The sequence below is a fragment of the Vulpes vulpes genome, chromosome 5 (assembly GCF_048418805.1).
Source record: "Vulpes vulpes isolate BD-2025 chromosome 5, VulVul3, whole genome shotgun sequence".
Taxonomy (NCBI): Eukaryota; Metazoa; Chordata; class Mammalia; order Carnivora; family Canidae; genus Vulpes; species Vulpes vulpes.
In genome coordinates this window covers 123,478,816-123,497,567 of record NC_132784.1, presented here as the reverse complement: position 1 = coordinate 123,497,567, position 18,752 = coordinate 123,478,816, and the positions used below count along the sequence as shown (strand labels likewise).

Below are 18,752 nucleotides of genomic sequence, written 5' to 3'. Positions count from 1 at the left end.
TAGGAGCTCCGGTACTCAAACACAGTGGGTAGCATATTTTATCATAATTGAAAGCATGAGCTAAGTAATAGGATAAGATAAGTGATTATGTGCTCAATTGGTACTAAAGTTCTAACAAGTTCTCAAGGAATCTGCTTAGCAGTGTATTCAACTGTATAAAGAATTAAAAAGAAGGAACAGTATCCTTCAAAACAAAAATCCCAGAGAGGACTAACAACTTCCATATGGACAAGAATTTAACTCTACAATACCAAAAGGGGGTTACAAAACATTTAGATATCTGTAATCTACTAGGAGAAAAAGCCAAAGGGTTCTTCTAAGGTTAAACTAGGATTTACCCTACCTAAAAGTTAAACATACATTTACATAAAGCTTTATCCATGAATATGATCTAGTCAGGGTTTCAAAAGGTCTTTTCTTTTTTTTCAAAAGGTCTTTGACAAGGTAATAGGACAAAGGTTATTAAAATAAAACAGTTAAATATTAATATTTCTAATATTGGGTTATGGTGATAATTACATTTGACCACTAACCACAAATCATTCAGAAGTACTGAAACCGATCATAGTGATGACATGGCCTCTTAATATATACCACTTACTAATTTTTAAAATGCTCCTTGGGATGAAAAAATACTGACCAAAATGTGAAGCTAAATATTAGAAAGCCAGTGCTTTCTCTCATTTCTCTTTGACTCTGTGAGGTCCTTGGGAACTTGTTAGAACCTTAGTACCCAGATTCTGAAGGTGGGAGAAAATGACATTGCTTGACACCAGTGCCTCTTAAAGGAGATTTCTTAATGGTGCTACCTTTTCCCCTTACATGCCATTAATTGCCCAGACATAATGAAGTACAGCAAACATAATTTGAAAAAAAAAAATTCCACTAAGCCATGTTGTTAATCAGCCATTTAGAATAGCAGTTTTCCATTTCTACTCTTTATTTCCATAAAACTGTAGTTGGATTAGCTTACTGAGAAAGGTAGAGGACTTTAGACAGTCATTAACTCCTTTTGGCCTTAATTTCCTACCCTGTAAAATTAGGGAGTTGGATTAGATGGTTCTAGGATTCCTTTAGCTGCAAAACTCTAGAATTCTATGCTAAAGTCTAGAGCACCATTTGACCCAGCATCTTCTCTAGCTCACCATTTATATAATATTTTAAGACTCTTTTGAGTCATGTTTGAATTTCCTGTGATGTCCATTTCAAATTCACAGAAGATAGCTTCAAGTTTGTGGTGCTCTGTGGAATTCTCAGCTCTCCACTTGCATTATCTTTGCACTTGTGAGATAAATCCTTTTATCTCAGTAAGAGTTTCTTTAAAAAGATTGTTTTTTTGCTAGGTTAGCCCTTAGTTTTCATAAGTGTTTAGGGTTTTCAACTCTTAGGACATATTAAATGGGGCTTCTAGTGTTTAACAGTTTGCATATTCCTAGGTTATTAGTTCTTATTTATTTATTTAGGAAAGAACAGAGAGACTATTTATTTATTTTTAAGATTTTATTTAGTTATTCATGAGAGACAGAGAGAGACGCAGAGACACAGGCAGAGGGAGAAGCAGGCTCCATGCAGGGAGCCCCACTTGGGACTCCATCCTGGGTCTCCAGGATCATGCCCTGGGCTGAAGGCGGCACTAAACCGCTGAGTCACCGGGGCTGCCCTCCTTGCATTTTTAATGGACATTCTTGACAATTTATTTGATTGGGAAAAAAACTGAGAATATCCAAAAATAATGCTCTTTAAAAATGTTACCTTCAGGATGCCTGGTGGCTCAGCGGTTGAGCGTCTGCCTTTGGCTCAGGGCGTGATCCTGGTCTCAGGATTGAGTCCCATGTCAGGCTCACTGCATGGAGCCTGCATCTGCCTCTGCCTGTCTCTGCCTCTCTGTCTCTCATGAATAAATAAATAAAATCTAAAAACAAGTTACCTTCCATGATTTACTAATAGGTTACCAGATTTTGTCCTGATTCAATACAGGTATGGACCTATGATTGTGGTTTTTCTTCTTTTAATAGCACATTGAGAGGCTTAATGTTGTAATAAACATTACATCGAGGCTTGCTTACAATAGGTATATTATGGCTTCTAGAACCTTCCTCAAGACCTGATCTAGGATATTTACCTTTCTCATAAGCTCTTAAAGTACCAATTGAGCACATAATCATTTATCCTATCCACTTACTTAGCTCATTCTTTCCATTATGATAAAATATGCTACCCCATGTGTTTCAGTACCTGAAGCTCCTAATTGTTATGCACCTGGCATAATCATACAGATGAGTGAAAAAATGTAATATTTTAAAAATATATTTTTCAGTGATCTAAAAGAAAAAATAAAAATGGGGACTACAGGAGCATGGGAATGCAGAATTATTTAATTATTAGTTACACAAGATCAGCTATTCCATTCAAGTTCATGGAAAAAAATATTTTTCATCATCTCATTTTCTCCTCCCTGCTTTCGGTGTGCTCTGTGTGTATGTTGTGGCTGTTAACCAGTTTTTCCTTTCTAAGGTTACCAGGTTCACACTTCTGGGAAAAGTTTTCTTCTCTGTGCCTCCTCCAGCCCAATTATTAAGTCCCAAAAGAGATGAGACAAAGAAGGTGAGAGGAGAAAATGACACGTAAACCAATTTCACAATTCCTTATTTGGATTTACAAAAGAGAAATGAGTAAAATAAGGTGATTGCATTGAGATATTTAGATTATCCACAATTTATCAGGAATTCGCTTTCTTGTTACTTCTCAAAGGTAAAGGTAAGAGATTCTCTTTTTAGCACAAGACTTGAAACTTATATTCAGCATGATGATTTAATGAGGAAAATGAGATAAACATTTTTCACCCTGGTTAGGTTTTGCAAGAGTCATGACCATATTAAGAATAAAAAAATTACCTCATTTTAGTGTTTTACTGGAAAACCACAGCACATGCAGATTAAGTGTCTGGAGTCTCAGATGTACTGACTTAGGATCTGGTTTTAATTACTTCTTTCAACTTTGTTTTTTTTTTTTTTTTTTCCTGAGAACATTAAACATTCAATGATCATGTTAAACTAAAATTATTTGGTGCTCTTAAAAGGCACACATGGTTTAGAAAAGATGTTTGATACAGTCATAATGGAGCATTTCTCAAGAAATCTTTTCCTTGAGCATTTTGTGTATTTAATTAACAAACTGTCAAGTTTGGCAAAAGAATTGGTTTAATTGGGATGTTGCAATACAGATAAAATGGAAGTTCTGTCTTGTTTGGATAAACCAATGGAATAAATGCAATTTATTTACTCTAATGGCCTTTTATACTCCCTTATCTAGTTCATATTTCTCATTACCGTTTTTGGGAATGAAGTATGCTGTAAATACATTAGCACTAATAGACATATGAATGGACATATTTTTCTTTATGTAGGTCATTTGCAGCTGGACAAAATTATTATTATTTCAGTGTGGTGGGTTGAGGTAGTTGATTAAGAAAGGGCGTTGGAGGGATGCTTGAATGGCTTAGTGGTTGAGTGTGTGCCTTTGGCTCAGGTCATGATCTCAGGGTCCTGGGATCGAGTCCCACATCGGGTTCCCCAGAGGGAACCTGTTTCTCCCTCTGCCTGTGTCTCTGTCTCTCTCTCTCTGTCTCTCACAAATAAATAAATAAAATCTTAAAAAAAGAAAGAAAGAGCATTGGAGAGGGGAAAACCAAGTCTAGTTATGACTTACCACAAGGACTTAGTATGTGTATGTATTGAAAAGTGTTTGTATATGTTTGCATGTAAATATATATGTAAAGCTACACTTATGTATAGTATAGGTGTTCAAATTAAATATGTTTAAGTTTTAGCATACATCGGATTGCATGTTTATGTGTAAATATGTGCACATCTATGTGTCTAATACATATGTATTAATTAAATATATGTACACATTTTAGTGTATGTTAGATTACACACATATGTCAATGTGTATGTATCCAAATTGTGTATAGAGATGCTGTAAGATTATATATATTTCTAGGCCTAGACCAAATAAATGTGATCAATATTCAAAGCAAATCATTAAAATTAATCTGTTAAAGTATGACTTTTTTGTTTATATTTTAATTTTAAAAATTAGATCTTGGGCAGCCCGGGTGGCTCAGCAGTTTGGCACCTGCCCAGGGGTGCCTGGAGACCCGGGATCGGGTCCCACGTCAGGCTCCCTGCATGGAGCCTGCTTCTCCCTCTGCCTGTGTCTTTGCCTCTCTCTCTCTCTCTTTGTCTCTCATGAATAAATAAATAAAATCTTTTTAAAAAATTAAATATTCATGTAAATTAAAAGAATCTTCTTTTTACAAAAGTGTGAAGATGAGCTCTCTGATAGCAAAGGCAATGATATAATATTGGGAATGTGGGCCTAGCAAGCAAGCCACAGTCCTAATTTTTATACTGATTCTGTTCTTTCTGTGGCCACATCATCTTAAGTTATTCACTAAGCATCACAACAATTCTCTGCTCCTGCAGTGGCTTTAATTGTGAGGAGCAGGACTAGCACTCTTAATAGAAGTCCCCTTTTCTTGTTACTTTTCTATAACATTCTCCTGTAAGGGCCAGAGAACTTTGTAGGCAATACAGTTTCTGTCACAATTGCTCAACTTTGCTAACGCAGAGTGAAAAACAGCTATAGAAAGTACATAAATAAATGACAGTGGTTGTATTCCAACAAAACTTTATGGACAACAAAACTTAAATTCATATAATTTTCACATGTCATGAGATATTAGTCTTTGATTATTTAAACCATTTAAAAATGTAAAAGCCATTCTTAGACTGAAGGCCATATAAAAACCAGTGACAGATCAGATATTTGGCCTGCAAGTAAAAATTTGGCAGTTTCCAATGTCTGCTCAAGAGTCAGACAGATTTTTACAATTTTAGTCCGTCAAGATGTATGATTTTGGGCAAGTTAGTTTCCTTCTCCAGGCTCTGGATTCTTCACTTATAAAAATGATATAATAAGAAAATAGGGGGGATCCCTGGGTGGCTCAGCGGTTTGGCACCTGCCTTTGGCCCAGGGCATGGTCCTGGAGTCCCGGGATCGAGTTCCGCATCAGGCTCCCTGCATGGAGCCTGCTTCTCCCTCTGCCTGTGTCTCTGCCTCTCTCTCTCTCTCTCTCTCTGTCCCTCATGAATAAATAAATAAAATCTTTAAAAAAAAAAAAGAAAATAGTCCTCCTGTTGTGAGAATTGAATGATATAAAACATTTGAATACTTAGCATGGCTCCTGACACAGGCTGCATGATGAATATGAACTATTACTATGATTATTACTCTATTTAATGAAAAAGAAACTAATACTAATAAATAAAAAATGAACATATTTAGTATAATGGTTTGATAATTTATGTACCTTAGTTAAACAGTCAGAAAATAGATAATCTTGACAGCCAAACTGCTCTAAAAACTAAGGAGATAATTTAGAATATGGTCCTGGAAGACATAGTTTATTAATTTTCTTATTCCTATGAATGAATCAATGCATTTTCCAAAGGCATTTAAATATAATTGACTAAATGAATTACATATGTAAAAGCATTTTAAAAACCTAGAACACTACATAAATATAATTGCTTTATTCTTGAAAAAGAGGATCCCATGAGGATGAGGACTGGCTCGCATAAAACCCATGTTGGTTGGGTCCTGGTCAGTTTCCCTTGAGGTCAGGCTTTTGTTAATGAGAACAGATGTTGATACTGGCTCCAGCCACAGGCTTCTGGTCCTAGTAAGCCCGGATTCTCTGTATTCACCTGTGTCTCCAGTTTTCAGAGTGGTGGTTTGCTTTGTGACCTCAATTATCTGACAGATCTAAGAAGAGCTGTTGATTTTCAGTTCACTCACCTTTATTCTTGTTTTGAGAATGGAAGTGATAAGTTCCAAACTCTCATGACAGACTGGAAAATGGAACATTACTTCTGGATCCATGGATGCTGGCTCAATAAGTAGCATCCAAAAGGGATGATACGTGTAAATTAGGCTTGAATCAGGTCTTGAGAACCCAGGAATGAAGTCAGGAACTGGAGGGCTCTGGAGCCAGGAGCAGAGAGCTGTCTGAGCCAGCCAGCTAGGCGCCATTGCTGGTGAGCACCGCACTCCTTGGTGGTCACGGGCTTGCTGTCTTCGAGCTCCCCGCAGGGTGCAGCCTGGTGAGGCGGCTGTGCTCATACAGATGGAACCCATAGCTGCCCCAAAGTCCAGGTACTTTGATCGTGTCCATTCATGAAGATTCTTAAGCTTCCCTAGAACAAGTACACCACCAGGATATTACTTCCAATCACCGAGTTGGCAAAAACTTAAATGATTAAGTTAAACTCAGATGAATAACTCCATGTTTTCATGTAAGACAATACTCACCTGTCTCATTCAGATTTATTTTGTGAAAATCTTGCTCCGTGGTTGAACTAAAAACATCTGGACTGGACTTTCAATGTAGTGGGCACTGAGATAATCTGTTCACTTTTTGAAAACAAAAAATCACCCTAAAATTTTAAAAATGGGGCAGCCCAGGTGGCTCCGTGGTTTAATGCTGCCTTCAGCCCAGGGTGTGATCCTGGAGACCTGGGATCGAGTCCCGCGTCGGGCTCCCTGCATGGAGCCTGCTTCTCCCTCGCCTCTCTCTCTCTCTCTCTCTCTCTCTCTGTGTGTGTGTGTCTCATGAATAAATAAATAAAATCTTTTAAAAAAAGAAGAAGAAAAGTAGAAGACTGAAGGACAGAGGGGAGAGAAAACAGCTATTAAGATATACAGAAGGAATGTAAGTGAAGAGGTTTTTATTATAGTCCAGGGGGGAGAGAGTTGCAGCCTGACAAGAACCGTAACAGTGAGGCTAAAGAGAAGGCAATGGGTTGGAGAACATTTAAGTAGTCAAATCCTTGGACTTGTTGATAGTTTGGACAGGGATGAGGATGACATCCATGTATCTGGCTGCCTGGGAGACTTGTGGCACCCTCATTTTCAAGCTCTTTCCCATAGCTAAGTCATGTAGCCAGAGCTATGACCTACTACGTGCTATTCAGTATTTTGGCATTTACTGTTGCACTTTCTCTCTTGTGAGTGCTTCTGTCTGCTTCCTTGAAGCTCTCTTTGCTCTTCTACTCTTATGGCAATGTCGCCTTTCCCACTCTCTCAAACCAGAGGCTTGTGGCAGCTGCAGGTAGGCTAAGGGAGCTCTGTTGGAATTCATTTCTGTTTTTACGCTACTTCTAGATAATTTGAAGGTTGTAGTGTTCTCTGTCTCCTAGTAAGGATGAATGTATGAGCACTGTGTAGTTTTGTTTGTTCTTTCTACAAATTTTATGGTTTGGAGAAGAGGGGAAAATTCAGACTTAGATATTATCACTGTTCTGCAAACCCAGACATGGCCTCCTGTTGTCTTTTATTATTAAAAAAAAAAAAAGAAAAAGTACCTCTCATAGAGATAGATATCTGTGTTTTAAAGCCCTGCAACCAGAATGCAGTGGGTGGTATTTATAGCTACATAAGAAAAATGAGAGGCATGTCTTAGTGGCTCAGTTTTATCCACTCTCTTTTGTCTTTTCTGCCTAATTGTTGCATATTCTTCACAAGCTGGTTTACTGAAATCTCCTAAATGGCACCACTGATGAATTTTAAGAGCCTAGTTGTTGCCTACATGAATGTCATGCTCTCTGTTGATCACAAAAGTATTTGACAACTTTTGGTTATGGGACATAAGCAGCAGTAGAGATGCTAGTACATCCACTTCCCTCATTGTTCTCTTACATACAGTTCCTTCTTATTTTGAGATCCTTAATCTTGACCTAACTGCTTAGACATTTGAGATAACAAGTTCCTTTTTCCTTTCATCTTTTCTTCTCTAACTTTTAACTTCTCTTATTCTTTCCCTTGTGTTACAAACTTTTGATTTTGACCTTTACTTTAGTAACAGATTTCTCTTGATTTATAAATAGAGAAGCAGAGAAGAGGGATTAAGGAATAAGGGATTGGGAAGGGTAGCTGTAATGGTGTAAATCATGAGCTACTTCATAGCTGGCAAAACGGCAGACTGAGATCCGTTGCGTTCATTTTTTTTTTTTTTAAGATTTTATTTATTTATTCATGAGAGACACAGAGAGAGAGAGAGAGAGAGAGAGAGAGAGAGGCAGAGACACAGGCAGAGGGAGAAGCAGGCTCCATGCAGGGAGCCCGACCGACGTGGGACTGGATCCCAGGTCTTCAGGATTAGGGCCTGGGCTGAAGGCGTCGCTAAACCACTGAGCCACCGGGGCTGCCCCCATTGCTGTTCATTTAGATGTGAGGCTGCTCCAGGCTGAGTCCAAGTAGGAGCTTTAGGGTTGTCAGTCCTGTCCCCTGCACTACTGGTGCTGGAGAACTGAAACTCTTACAACTACTGTATGGGATCCATGGATACTCAGTCAGAAAGGCCTAGGAGAAAACCCACCTCATTCAGCAACTTTTCTGAGTCCTCCTCCCCAAGAATTGCCCATTGGCAGCCTTTTCTGGACATTTCCCTCTAAAGTGTAGTGTCTTGACCTAACAGTCATGTTAGATTCATTCTTGTCCTAGGAGCAAGAAGTGGATTACTCTCGAGAGACTTTTCTGATCTCAAACTCTTACTTTGAATCACTAAGCTTTCTGACTAGTTATGTTGTTTATGCAAGATTTTCATCAATCATTCTCATCAGTTGATAGATTCCACCCCCTTGGTGGTTTAGTGGTTTTAGTGGCTTTTGACACATACTGACTTAAAATGTCAAAGATGGATTAGATGTGATGGCTCCACATAGTAACAATTTTTTCAAAAACCAACATTGATTTCTATTTGGTTTCTAAGATTAAATCATTCAAAAATTGTCAAAGTACGAGATTCCAATAACTCCACCTCTTCTCCAGGGATACAGTTATGTTCCTGGTTGTGAGGGAACCAACAAACAGAGGATCCCTTTCCAAAATGGCCTTAATAGTTGTCCTTTGGTGCAGTGGATGCTCTGAAATCTTCTGTGTGGGGAGACAGGGCATCCAGACATCTGGACACTATCTCTTGGCCACACTGCTCAGGAAAATTCTTTACCTCATCCAATATTCCAGGTTACTGTTAGGAAATAATTGACTAAACTCTCAGTGATGAAGATCCCAGAAGGTCCCAGGTTCAGAATCATTTTACAGGGCTTGGGGAGAGGAAACCAAGGAATTCCTATGGTAGAATTAAGAAAGTATCTGATGCCTTGTGGAAAAAGCAACTCCCACAAAACCTAGAACAGGTAAGAGCTTTGTTACACAAATTTGAACTTCATGGTTATTCATGCCAAGAACGGTCTCCTAGAATTTATTTTTTTTTATTATTTAAAATAATTTATCTATGTATCTATTTATTTATCTTCTAATGTTTCCTTCATTTATTTATTTTATTTAATTAATTTATTTTTAAATTGGAGTTCAATTTGCCAACCTATAACACCCATGCTCATCCTGTCGAGTGCCCCCCCTCAGTGCCCACCACCCAGATACCCCAACCTCCCGCCCACCTCCCCTTCCACTACCCCTTGTTCATTTCCCAGAGTCAGGAGTCTCTCATGTGCTGTCATCCTCATCTCCTAGAATTTATAATAGAACAACATACTCTTCAGAGACCTAAGACACTTAGAACTCATTGTCACAGACAAACTCTTACCAAGATACTTAGACATTATTTTCTCTTCAAAGACTATGAGCAAAAGAAATAAGCTCAGTATTCCTGTTGCTCCTCACCCTGTGTGTTCCCAGTTGTAGAGGCAATTCAATAGAATTAGAAATTTGCCAGACTTTAAAGGATGTGGGATTTGACAGCTTGTCATTTTCCCACAGTCTGTAGGTTTCAAGGGATACTGGAGTCATGGGTACCATGTTTCTTCAGCTGATAAATAGCTGAAATGGAGAACACCCGACACCAGTCCTGGCTTTTTGCCCAATCCCACCGGGGAGAACTATTTTTGGACAATTGAAGCAGACAGACTTGATAAATGAACGAAAAAATGCACACATCTGTTATTTTTATGTTGAGCATAAAGCATAAACATATGTAGATGTTGAGCATCTACAGAGAAGAATTATGAGAGAATGTGTCAAAAGGAAGATAATCCTTTGGAGGCCTCTCCCAACCTTTAAGCTACCCCTGGAATATTAGTTTATCCTGGATAAAATGAAACTTGCCAAAGTTAAACAAAACCTGTCAGATTGTCTGAAGGCAAAAACAAAACAAACAAAAAAAAACCCAAAAAACCCCAAAACAATAAGGCAGGAAAAATAAACATCAAAATCCCACTTTCCCACAAGAGTATGAGTTTATGCTTCTTTTGCTTCTTAAATCTAAGTGGCCAATTCTCTCAGCCAATGTGCCTGGGCTTTGCTTATCATGCCTCACCTGACATGAACTGAGTACCTGTGGCATGTCTCACAAGAGCTATGATTTTTCCACATTATGACTTCTAATTACCCTCTCTATTAACTTTCAGCTAACTTTTGCACATGATATTCTTCACTGTGAAGCCTTCAACATGTGGAAGATGGTGAAATTGTGTTCTCAGTTTTTAAATGGCAGACAAGATTGTTCTAGGACCTCTCCGGTTCCAAAGCTGAGAGACAAAAGCCAGCATTGTTATGTCTGTCAAGTTCTTTTGGAGTACACAATTTCTTCCCATCTTCCAGTAAGCCTGTGAGATAGGTTTTCAGTTGTTTTCATTCTCTTAAAGGTAAGGAAGCTTGAGGTTAACCTTCTGAAGGTCACAGACACAACTTCAGGCCTTTTAAGTTTTCTGGCTAAATCGGTAACCTCCCTTGATGACATCATCTCTTATTCTATTATGGCCCCAAATGGAAGATCAAAGCAGCACTGATGGCTCATGAACTTTAGTCCTAGAGATCTTTAAATGGAAGAGGTCAAAGGAGGATGATATGACTTTGTTTTTAGAGTAAAAGTTCTGAGTTCCCATTTTCTTGGGAAAGAATGAGAAAGAACAAGTAGAGTGTCTGGCTGTGCAAACAGATCCTATCAACTCTTTCAGGCTGATTATTATAGCTTAAGTAATTTTTCTGTGCCCTTCTTGTCCCATAGAAATCCCTGGAGGAGTGCCACTGGGCACCCATTTTATTTATCTTAGAAAAATAGAGAAAGTGTAGGTTATCCTACAGGCCACAAGAGAAATACCTGATTGACTTTTGGGTAGTCCAATCCTGGCTTACGCTTATTTTGGAGATAACATCTAAAACCTGAATCTTGTTCTGGAATCCCCCCTACTCCTGCCAAATTCTTTTTTTTTTTTTTTAAGATTTTATTTATTTATTCTTGAGAGGCACAGGGAGAAAGAGAGAGAGAGAGAGAGAGAGAGAAAGGCAAAGACACAGGCAGAGGAAGAAGCAGGCTCCATGCAGGGAGCCCAACGTAGGACTCGATCCTGGGTCTCTAGGATCACAACCTGGGGCTGAAGGTGGCACTAAACCTCTGAGCCACCGGGGCTGCCCTCCTGCCAAATTCTAATTGCAAATTTTAACTCAAACATATTTTGTTTTGTTCTTTTCCAGGTCTTCTTTCCAATATACATTCTCTTTGATTGCTTATCCTTTCTTTTCTGTAATTTCCCCACATTTGGCCCTTCTTTATGCACTTGTCACATTTTACATTTTAAAAGCAATTCCCTTGTTTTTACCAAATATCCACGGTCTATGCAGCTAGTGAGTCATCAAGGTCTACTGACAACCAAAGATATACCTTTGAATAGGTGTCTCCAGAGAAAACATTTACTTTGGCAAATGAGCAAGACAGTTTATTTCGGTGTGACAAGAAAATATTAGAACTTCTATTTATAGTTATTTTTGTCTTGTTTTATTTTTATATGATATGATGTATTATATATAAGATACATATACTATATATTTATAAGATAATATATGTATATATTTGAATAGTTGTATGTCTATATAATTTGTAAGTATATTAATACACATTTATTGAAAGTTTATGCTCAAAATATGTTTACTGTGGTATGTAAGATTTAAAAAATTTGGCAATCATACCAGAGAGCAGCAGAGTACAAGAGAAGTAGAATACAAATAATAGTACTAGCTACTATTTATTGACCACTTACTATGCACCAGCGACTATTCATTTACTTTATTCATATTAACTCAATCCTCCCAACAACTCTGTGAAGTAGGTGTCATATTAAGGTACCATGTTATTTCCCTGTTGCAAATGAGATCATTGAGGAATTGAGAGGTTGGGTAATTTATCCAGAGACACAGAATGTCTAAGTGGCAGGATATGAACTCAGGCTGGTGGGCCCCAGACTCTGTGCTCTTAACCGCCTTTGTATCTGCAGTTATTAAACAGGGTGTGAGGAAGGACCGCACTTAGTGTCCTGATGGCAATCTATGGGAGCTCATTTTCCTCACTCCTATGCTAAGAGGCATCTTCTCTTCCCTCTGGACATTCTCTCATCTTGAATCTCCTTTGCATCTAGATGTTGAGGCCACAAAAATAAATCAGAGATGGATACTGCCCTCAAGAAGCTAAAGTCAATGCAGAAGATAAAACAATTATATAGCTATTTATATAATATTTATGTAATAGAAAGTAAGAAAGACAAAAAAAATGAAAATCTATAGGGATTTGGAAGAGGCAAGTCTTCCGCTTTGAAATGGGGAAAAGTTTGTGGAGTAAGCCACATTTGGGCTGGCTTGAAGCTGAGGCTTATTACCCAAATCACCATATAATTAGGTAAAAAAATGTATCATGAAAGTATCTTTGGAAAAGTCTGTTTGAGGCTTTAGCCTTTCCCCTTTACAAAATGCCTCCATATTTAAAAGAAGTATTCTCCTTAGCCTTAGCTAAGCCTTGCTTAGCCTGGTTTCCCCGACAGGGAGGGTGGGAATGCAGGGAAACGTCTCACTACAAGGTGAGAAGACAGGCTTTATAGAGTTCAATTTTGGTAGCAATGCCCAGGTTTCCCAGCCCAGTGTGCCCAGGCCATAGCCACGGCTACACTCACCTGCTCTGATGCCTAGTAGGAGGAAGACTATCTTTGGTGGCATATATGACGCCCAAGAAATTATAGCTTTGAATCCAGTTTATAACTTAAAATTGTGGAAGTTGTATTTTAGCCTTTGAAGCAGCCAAAAACAGTCTTCATTCCAGAAAATGGTTCTTGACAGTACAAGATTTTTTTTCAAAATTACCAATAGGGACAACTCCCCCACAAATTTTAGTAGTAGAATTCATCGGAACCTAATGAGGTACATAGTCAAAAGTTGGGTATGCACCACAAGGGGAGTTTTTTGAAGCTGAGAGCTGCCACCTGTTGAGGTAGCTTAAATCAGGGTTTTGGCAAAAGTACGTTATTATGACAGTAAATGTCAGTGAAACTCAAGTCTCCTCTACATACCCAATTTAGGAATGTGGTCATTAAGCCTTCCCACACTGTGACTCAGCTCCGAAGATACAGAAAAGAAATGATTTAGCTCACTGAGAGATTTGGAAGTTTACTTCAAAATTGTTAACCCACAGCAAAACTGGTTGGTATGTGGGATGGGAGTCAAACTTGACAATTTCTGTGTTTTCTCCCCATCTTCACTACAAAAAATATTCTCGGAAGGATGCTTAGTCTGACATTTTCTAAGACAAGAAAATCAACAGCATTGATATATGTATGAATCTGCATCACTGGAGCCAGAAAACATAATCTTATCTGTAGGGGAGAAATGGAATTTCATGAGTGATTATGTTGAAACATGCCTGCAGACTTAAGTTACTTATGACTTACATGTCTCTAAAGGAAAATATGAATTACAAAGAAAGAAGTTCTGACTTACTTCTCAGATCTGCACTGACTTATGCCAAGCATAAAACCTAAGACCAATCTTTATGCCTCAGATTTTCCATGGATGAGAATGCTACCATGAATGTATTATAGACCTTCCAATACGTTTTTATAAGTTATTCTTTAATTTTAAAACCTCTAAGAAAGTTCAGCTTCAAAGAATATTAGGGTTTTTTTTTTTTTAAGGCTTAAAGCAGATCTGATTCAAGCAGTCCAAAACATGGACAGATGTTACTGAAAGCGTTTTCAGATACTAAGTGCCTTGAATCTCCCTTTAAAGCTCACTTCATCTTTTAATAAATTATTCTTAGTTTAAATATTCCTTCTTACTTTAAATTTTCTCTGGTTTCCTGAACTCTGTCCATTCTCTAAGTAGAAAACAATGTTATCCTACTCCTTGTGACATAATAATTCCTATATTTATTAAAACAGAATTATTTAAAAAAAACAGAATTCTTTGTACTCTTGAAGACACTTACAAAGGATGGATCAACCAACTAATATATATTGAGAACCTACTGTATTATAAATATGATGCTGGTGAAGGGGGTATAAAAAGCCAGCAGGAAAACTAACAACTCAGGAGACAACAGATGTTGGTGAGGATGGGGAGAAAGGGAAACCTTTGTACACTGTTGGTGGGAATGCAAACTGGTGCAACCAGTCTGGAAAACAGTGTGGTGATTCCTCAAAAAATTTAAAAAAAGAACTACCCTATGACCCAGCAATTGTGCTACTAGGTATTTTTCCAGAGATACAAACAGTGATTCAAAGGGGCACATGCACCCCAATGTTTATAGCAGCAATGTCCACAATAGTCAAACAATGGAAAGAGCCCAGATGTCCACTGACAGATGAATGGGTAAAGAAGATGTGGGGGATACACACACACACACACACGCACGCACATCCCATATATATATGGGATATACATATATAGAATGGAATATTACTCAGCCATCAAAAGGATGAAATCTTGCCATTTGCAATGATACACATGGAACTAGAGGGTATTATGCTAAGTGAAATAAGTCTGTCAGAGAAAGACAAATACCATGATTTCACTCATATGTGGAATTTAAGAAACAAAACAGATGAACATAGGGAAAGAGTAGGAAAAATAAAGTAAGATGAAAATTGAGGAGGCAAACTGAACTCTAGGAAATAAACTGAGGGCTGGTGGAGGTGAAGTGGGTGGAGGGAAGGGATAACTGGGTGATGGGCATTAAGGAGGGCACTTGATGTAATGAGCACTGGTCATTATATGCAACTGATGAATCACTAAATTCTACCTCTGAAACAACAACAAAAAAATTAGTCAAATTCCACACACCACACAATACTTTTGAGAGACTTCCTGCATTCCCATTGAAAAACTAGTTGAATTTCCAAGCTAAGATTTAAGACAAATAATTCCAGTCCTTCAAAGCCAGATTCCCCTCTGCACCACCACTGGGTAGTCCCTCTATACTTGATTATCTCCAAAGACAGGGACTTCACTGTCTCCTGACCAGCTGCCCCCTCCAACGTTTGACATCACTTAGTCGCTAGAGAAGACAGATCTCCATACAAAGTTAGCCACAACACAGGAATAAGTCAAGTACTGTAACTGCTGAATCAGTTGAAAAAGACAAGTTCCACATGATGTCAGAGGAAAGAGGAAATGCTGTTGATTCTTGTGGTCAGGAAAAGATAGTGATTGAGGGTTAAACCACTAATATCTTTTTTTTTATTTTTTTATTTTATTTTTTTTAAATTTTTATTTATTTATGATAGTCACAGAGAGAGAGAGAGAGGCAGAGACACAGGCAGAGGGAGAAGCAGGCTCCATGCACCGGGAGCCCGATGTGGGATTTGATCCCAGGTCTCCAGGATCGCGCCCTGGGCCAAAGGCAGGCGCCAAACCGCTGCGCCACCCAGGGATCCCAATATCTTTTTTTTAAAATTTTATTTATTTATTCATGAGACACGCAGAGAGAGAGAGAGAGAGAGAGAGAGAGAAGCAGAGTCACAGGCAGAGGGAGAAGCAGGCTCCACGCAGGTAGTCTGACATGGGACTCGATCCCGGGTCTCCAGGATCACGCTCTGGGCTGAAGGAGGCGCTAAACCGCTGAGCCACCCAGGCTGCCCATCCAATATCTTTTAGTATTATCTTTTACCTCCTAGACTAAACCACCACTGCTAGGAATTTTCACTCTTTTATTAACTTGTTAAAGAAAATAGTGGGCTGACTAGTTCTTCCCAGTCTTCCTTAGGGCTGAAAGGAGTGGAAATTAGCATACTCAGTGGAGGGAAGTCCACTGGGGTCATCCTGAGGGCCATCAAGTGATCCAAGGGGCCAGCCAGGCCCTTCCCTCAGTTCTGAGAGGAAAATGATAGGTAGTCCAATGGACATCCATTTTTACACATAAATAAGCAATGCCTTACTAGTAACTCACTAGTTACTGAAATCTAATATTTGTAACTAAAATTAATGGTAAACCATCATTTACTGAGGTCTCTAGTATTCTAAGAGTTTGAGCTGCTTCACAATGAAGCAAAACCTCTAGAGTGACTGAGCACATGTTGATAATTTCTAATTTTTATAATTTGAGACAGGGACTTTTTAAAGTATGGTATTAGTATATCTTGAATTTATCATGGTTTCCTACTCATCTTAGGATATTTTTACAACTACTATAAGGCTTACTTTTATGGATCCTTTTGTATTTGTATAACTGCTCAGTTGTAAACTTTTCAATGTTATTTCCTCATGGATTCTTTTCATTCAGTTCTTGCTTTTTACCTGAAAAGTGGGAATGAAAATTAAGAACTACTAAGGTAAAGGGAAGGATATCCGATGATTTCCAGGCCTTTCCTAGCCCTAGAAATTTCAGATGAACATTTTAGCATTTCAAGAACAATGCTAGAGGATAGATATTAAAAAAAAAAAAGAAGGGATTCCTGGGTGGCTCAGCAATTTAGCACCTGCCTACAGCCTGGGGTGTGATCCTGGAGTCACAGGATCGAGTCCCACATCAGGCTCCCTGCGAGGAGCCTGCTTCTCCCTCTGCCTGTGTCTCTGCCTCTCTCTCTGTGTCTCTCATAAATAAATAAATAAAATCTTAAAAACAAAAACAAAAACAAAACCTCAGGTCTGCTTGAGGTTTCCAAAGACCCTGTCTTTTTGTTACATTAACACCATCTCCCATCTAATTCTCCCTTCCAGATTCTTCTGCCTCCAGTCATTTGACTGAATCTAACTCTAAGAATTACTAACCACATAGGTAAACTCTCATTAGCACTAAATTCAGGAAAACCAAATTCTGTTAACAGGAATTTGAATATTAGTAAACTGTTAAGCTGGTGTGTGAATGTCTCTTGTTAAAAAATTTTTTTTTGATGTAATAGCTTTTATTTCCCAACAAGATGTACCACATTTGTATTTCAAGGACTGAAATGCATAATAAACTGCTCCCATAATAAACTGTATCTCCCTTTAAACTCTTTGGGAAGAAAAACAAAACAAAACAAAACAAAACAAACAAAAAAACTAAGTTGTTTTCTTTTTTTCAACACTGTAGCTACATTTCAGCTCTGCAGAGTTTCTCACCAGCAAGATATTGGAAGTTTCAATGTGGTTTAAAGGAATGAATGTGATATATGAACTAGTATGTGACAATGAATGACCACCAAGTACAGCCTCACAGAAGGCACTTTTCTCTTTGACGTTTGAGAAAGAATTAAAGGCACATGCAGAGCTGGCCGAGAAACTGAGAGAAAAGGGATGGAAAAAAGAATACTCATTTTTGTCCAGTGTTTTTCTTTTTAAGATGAACTTTTAAAGAACCTTGCAACTTGCACATCTTGAGTTGATAATTTGTGTGATATTCCTGCAGTTTTTATCCAATAACATTGTGGGAAAGGTTTGGGGGACTGAACGAGCATAAATACATGTAGCAAAATTACTTTCTAACCTGCCTAAACTCTAGGGCATTTTGTAAGGTTATGTTCCTTTCAGAATTCATTTTGGTCTTTCTACCACATCTGTCACAACCCCCCCCCCCCAAAAAAAAACCTATGGGTAAGTAAACAGACGCACACAACATTTGAATAATTCTAAGATGAAAAAACCTTTGACTTTGGAATTTCCTGCAGGCATTCTGCAAAGGCTCCCTGATCTTGGAACACTTGGATGTCTCTTATTGCCCCCAGCTGTCGGATGAGATTATCAAAGCACTGGCCATTTATTGCATTTACCTCACATCTCTCAGCATTGCTGGCTGTCCAAAGGTATGTGCAGGAGTCAGAGTTCAGATGTGTCCAGTTGAAGCACTGACAAAGACCCCAGGCAGGGTAGCAGTCAGGGGTTAGGCTCATCGCAGAACTTTCTTCTTCGCTATGACTGAGGTATTCATTACACTTTTTTTCTTTCCCCAAGTTGGAAATAATTTTATTTTATTCAAATAAAATTTTATTTTATAAACCATATCATTTTATGGTTTCATTTATTTCAAAGTAGAATTTTCAAAAAGTTAAAAACAATTCTCATCCAAATATGAAAATATGCTAAAGGTTTATTTATTCATTAATGGTAAAGCCAGGTCATAGAGCATTTGATCAAACTGAGTATTTATAGGAACTGAAGAAAAAGAATGTTGGAATGCAATTGTTAGGTTAGATACAAAACTGGTTAATGTCCTAGAAGGTAATAAATCCATAATCTTGGAGTTATGGTTACCACCAGATAGAAATAATGTACATTTCTCCTAGACAAAATATAACAAGTTATAACATGTAACTTCACTGAGTTTGGGCCCTAGTCAATAGTTATTAGTAGGCATAATTTCTTATAGAATTCCTCTGGTGAGCCTGTTAAAAAATGTTGTATATGACATTGAAAAGACATGTAATCATCTTTTG

The 18,752-nt window shown here is 38.1% G+C and overlaps 1 protein-coding gene across 2 annotated transcripts in view; it reads left to right on the top strand.

The window, feature by feature from the left end:
- Window positions 1-18,752, top strand: part of FBXL13 (F-box and leucine rich repeat protein 13) — a 200,828-nt gene that overhangs the window by 167,075 nt on the left and 15,001 nt on the right. For both annotated transcript variants that reach the window (XM_072759903.1, XM_072759902.1), the window contains one exon: window positions 17,988-18,122. In XM_072759903.1, the coding sequence (XP_072616004.1) occupies window positions 17,988-18,122 (135 nt within the window). The remainder of the gene's footprint in view (window positions 1-17,987; window positions 18,123-18,752) is intronic.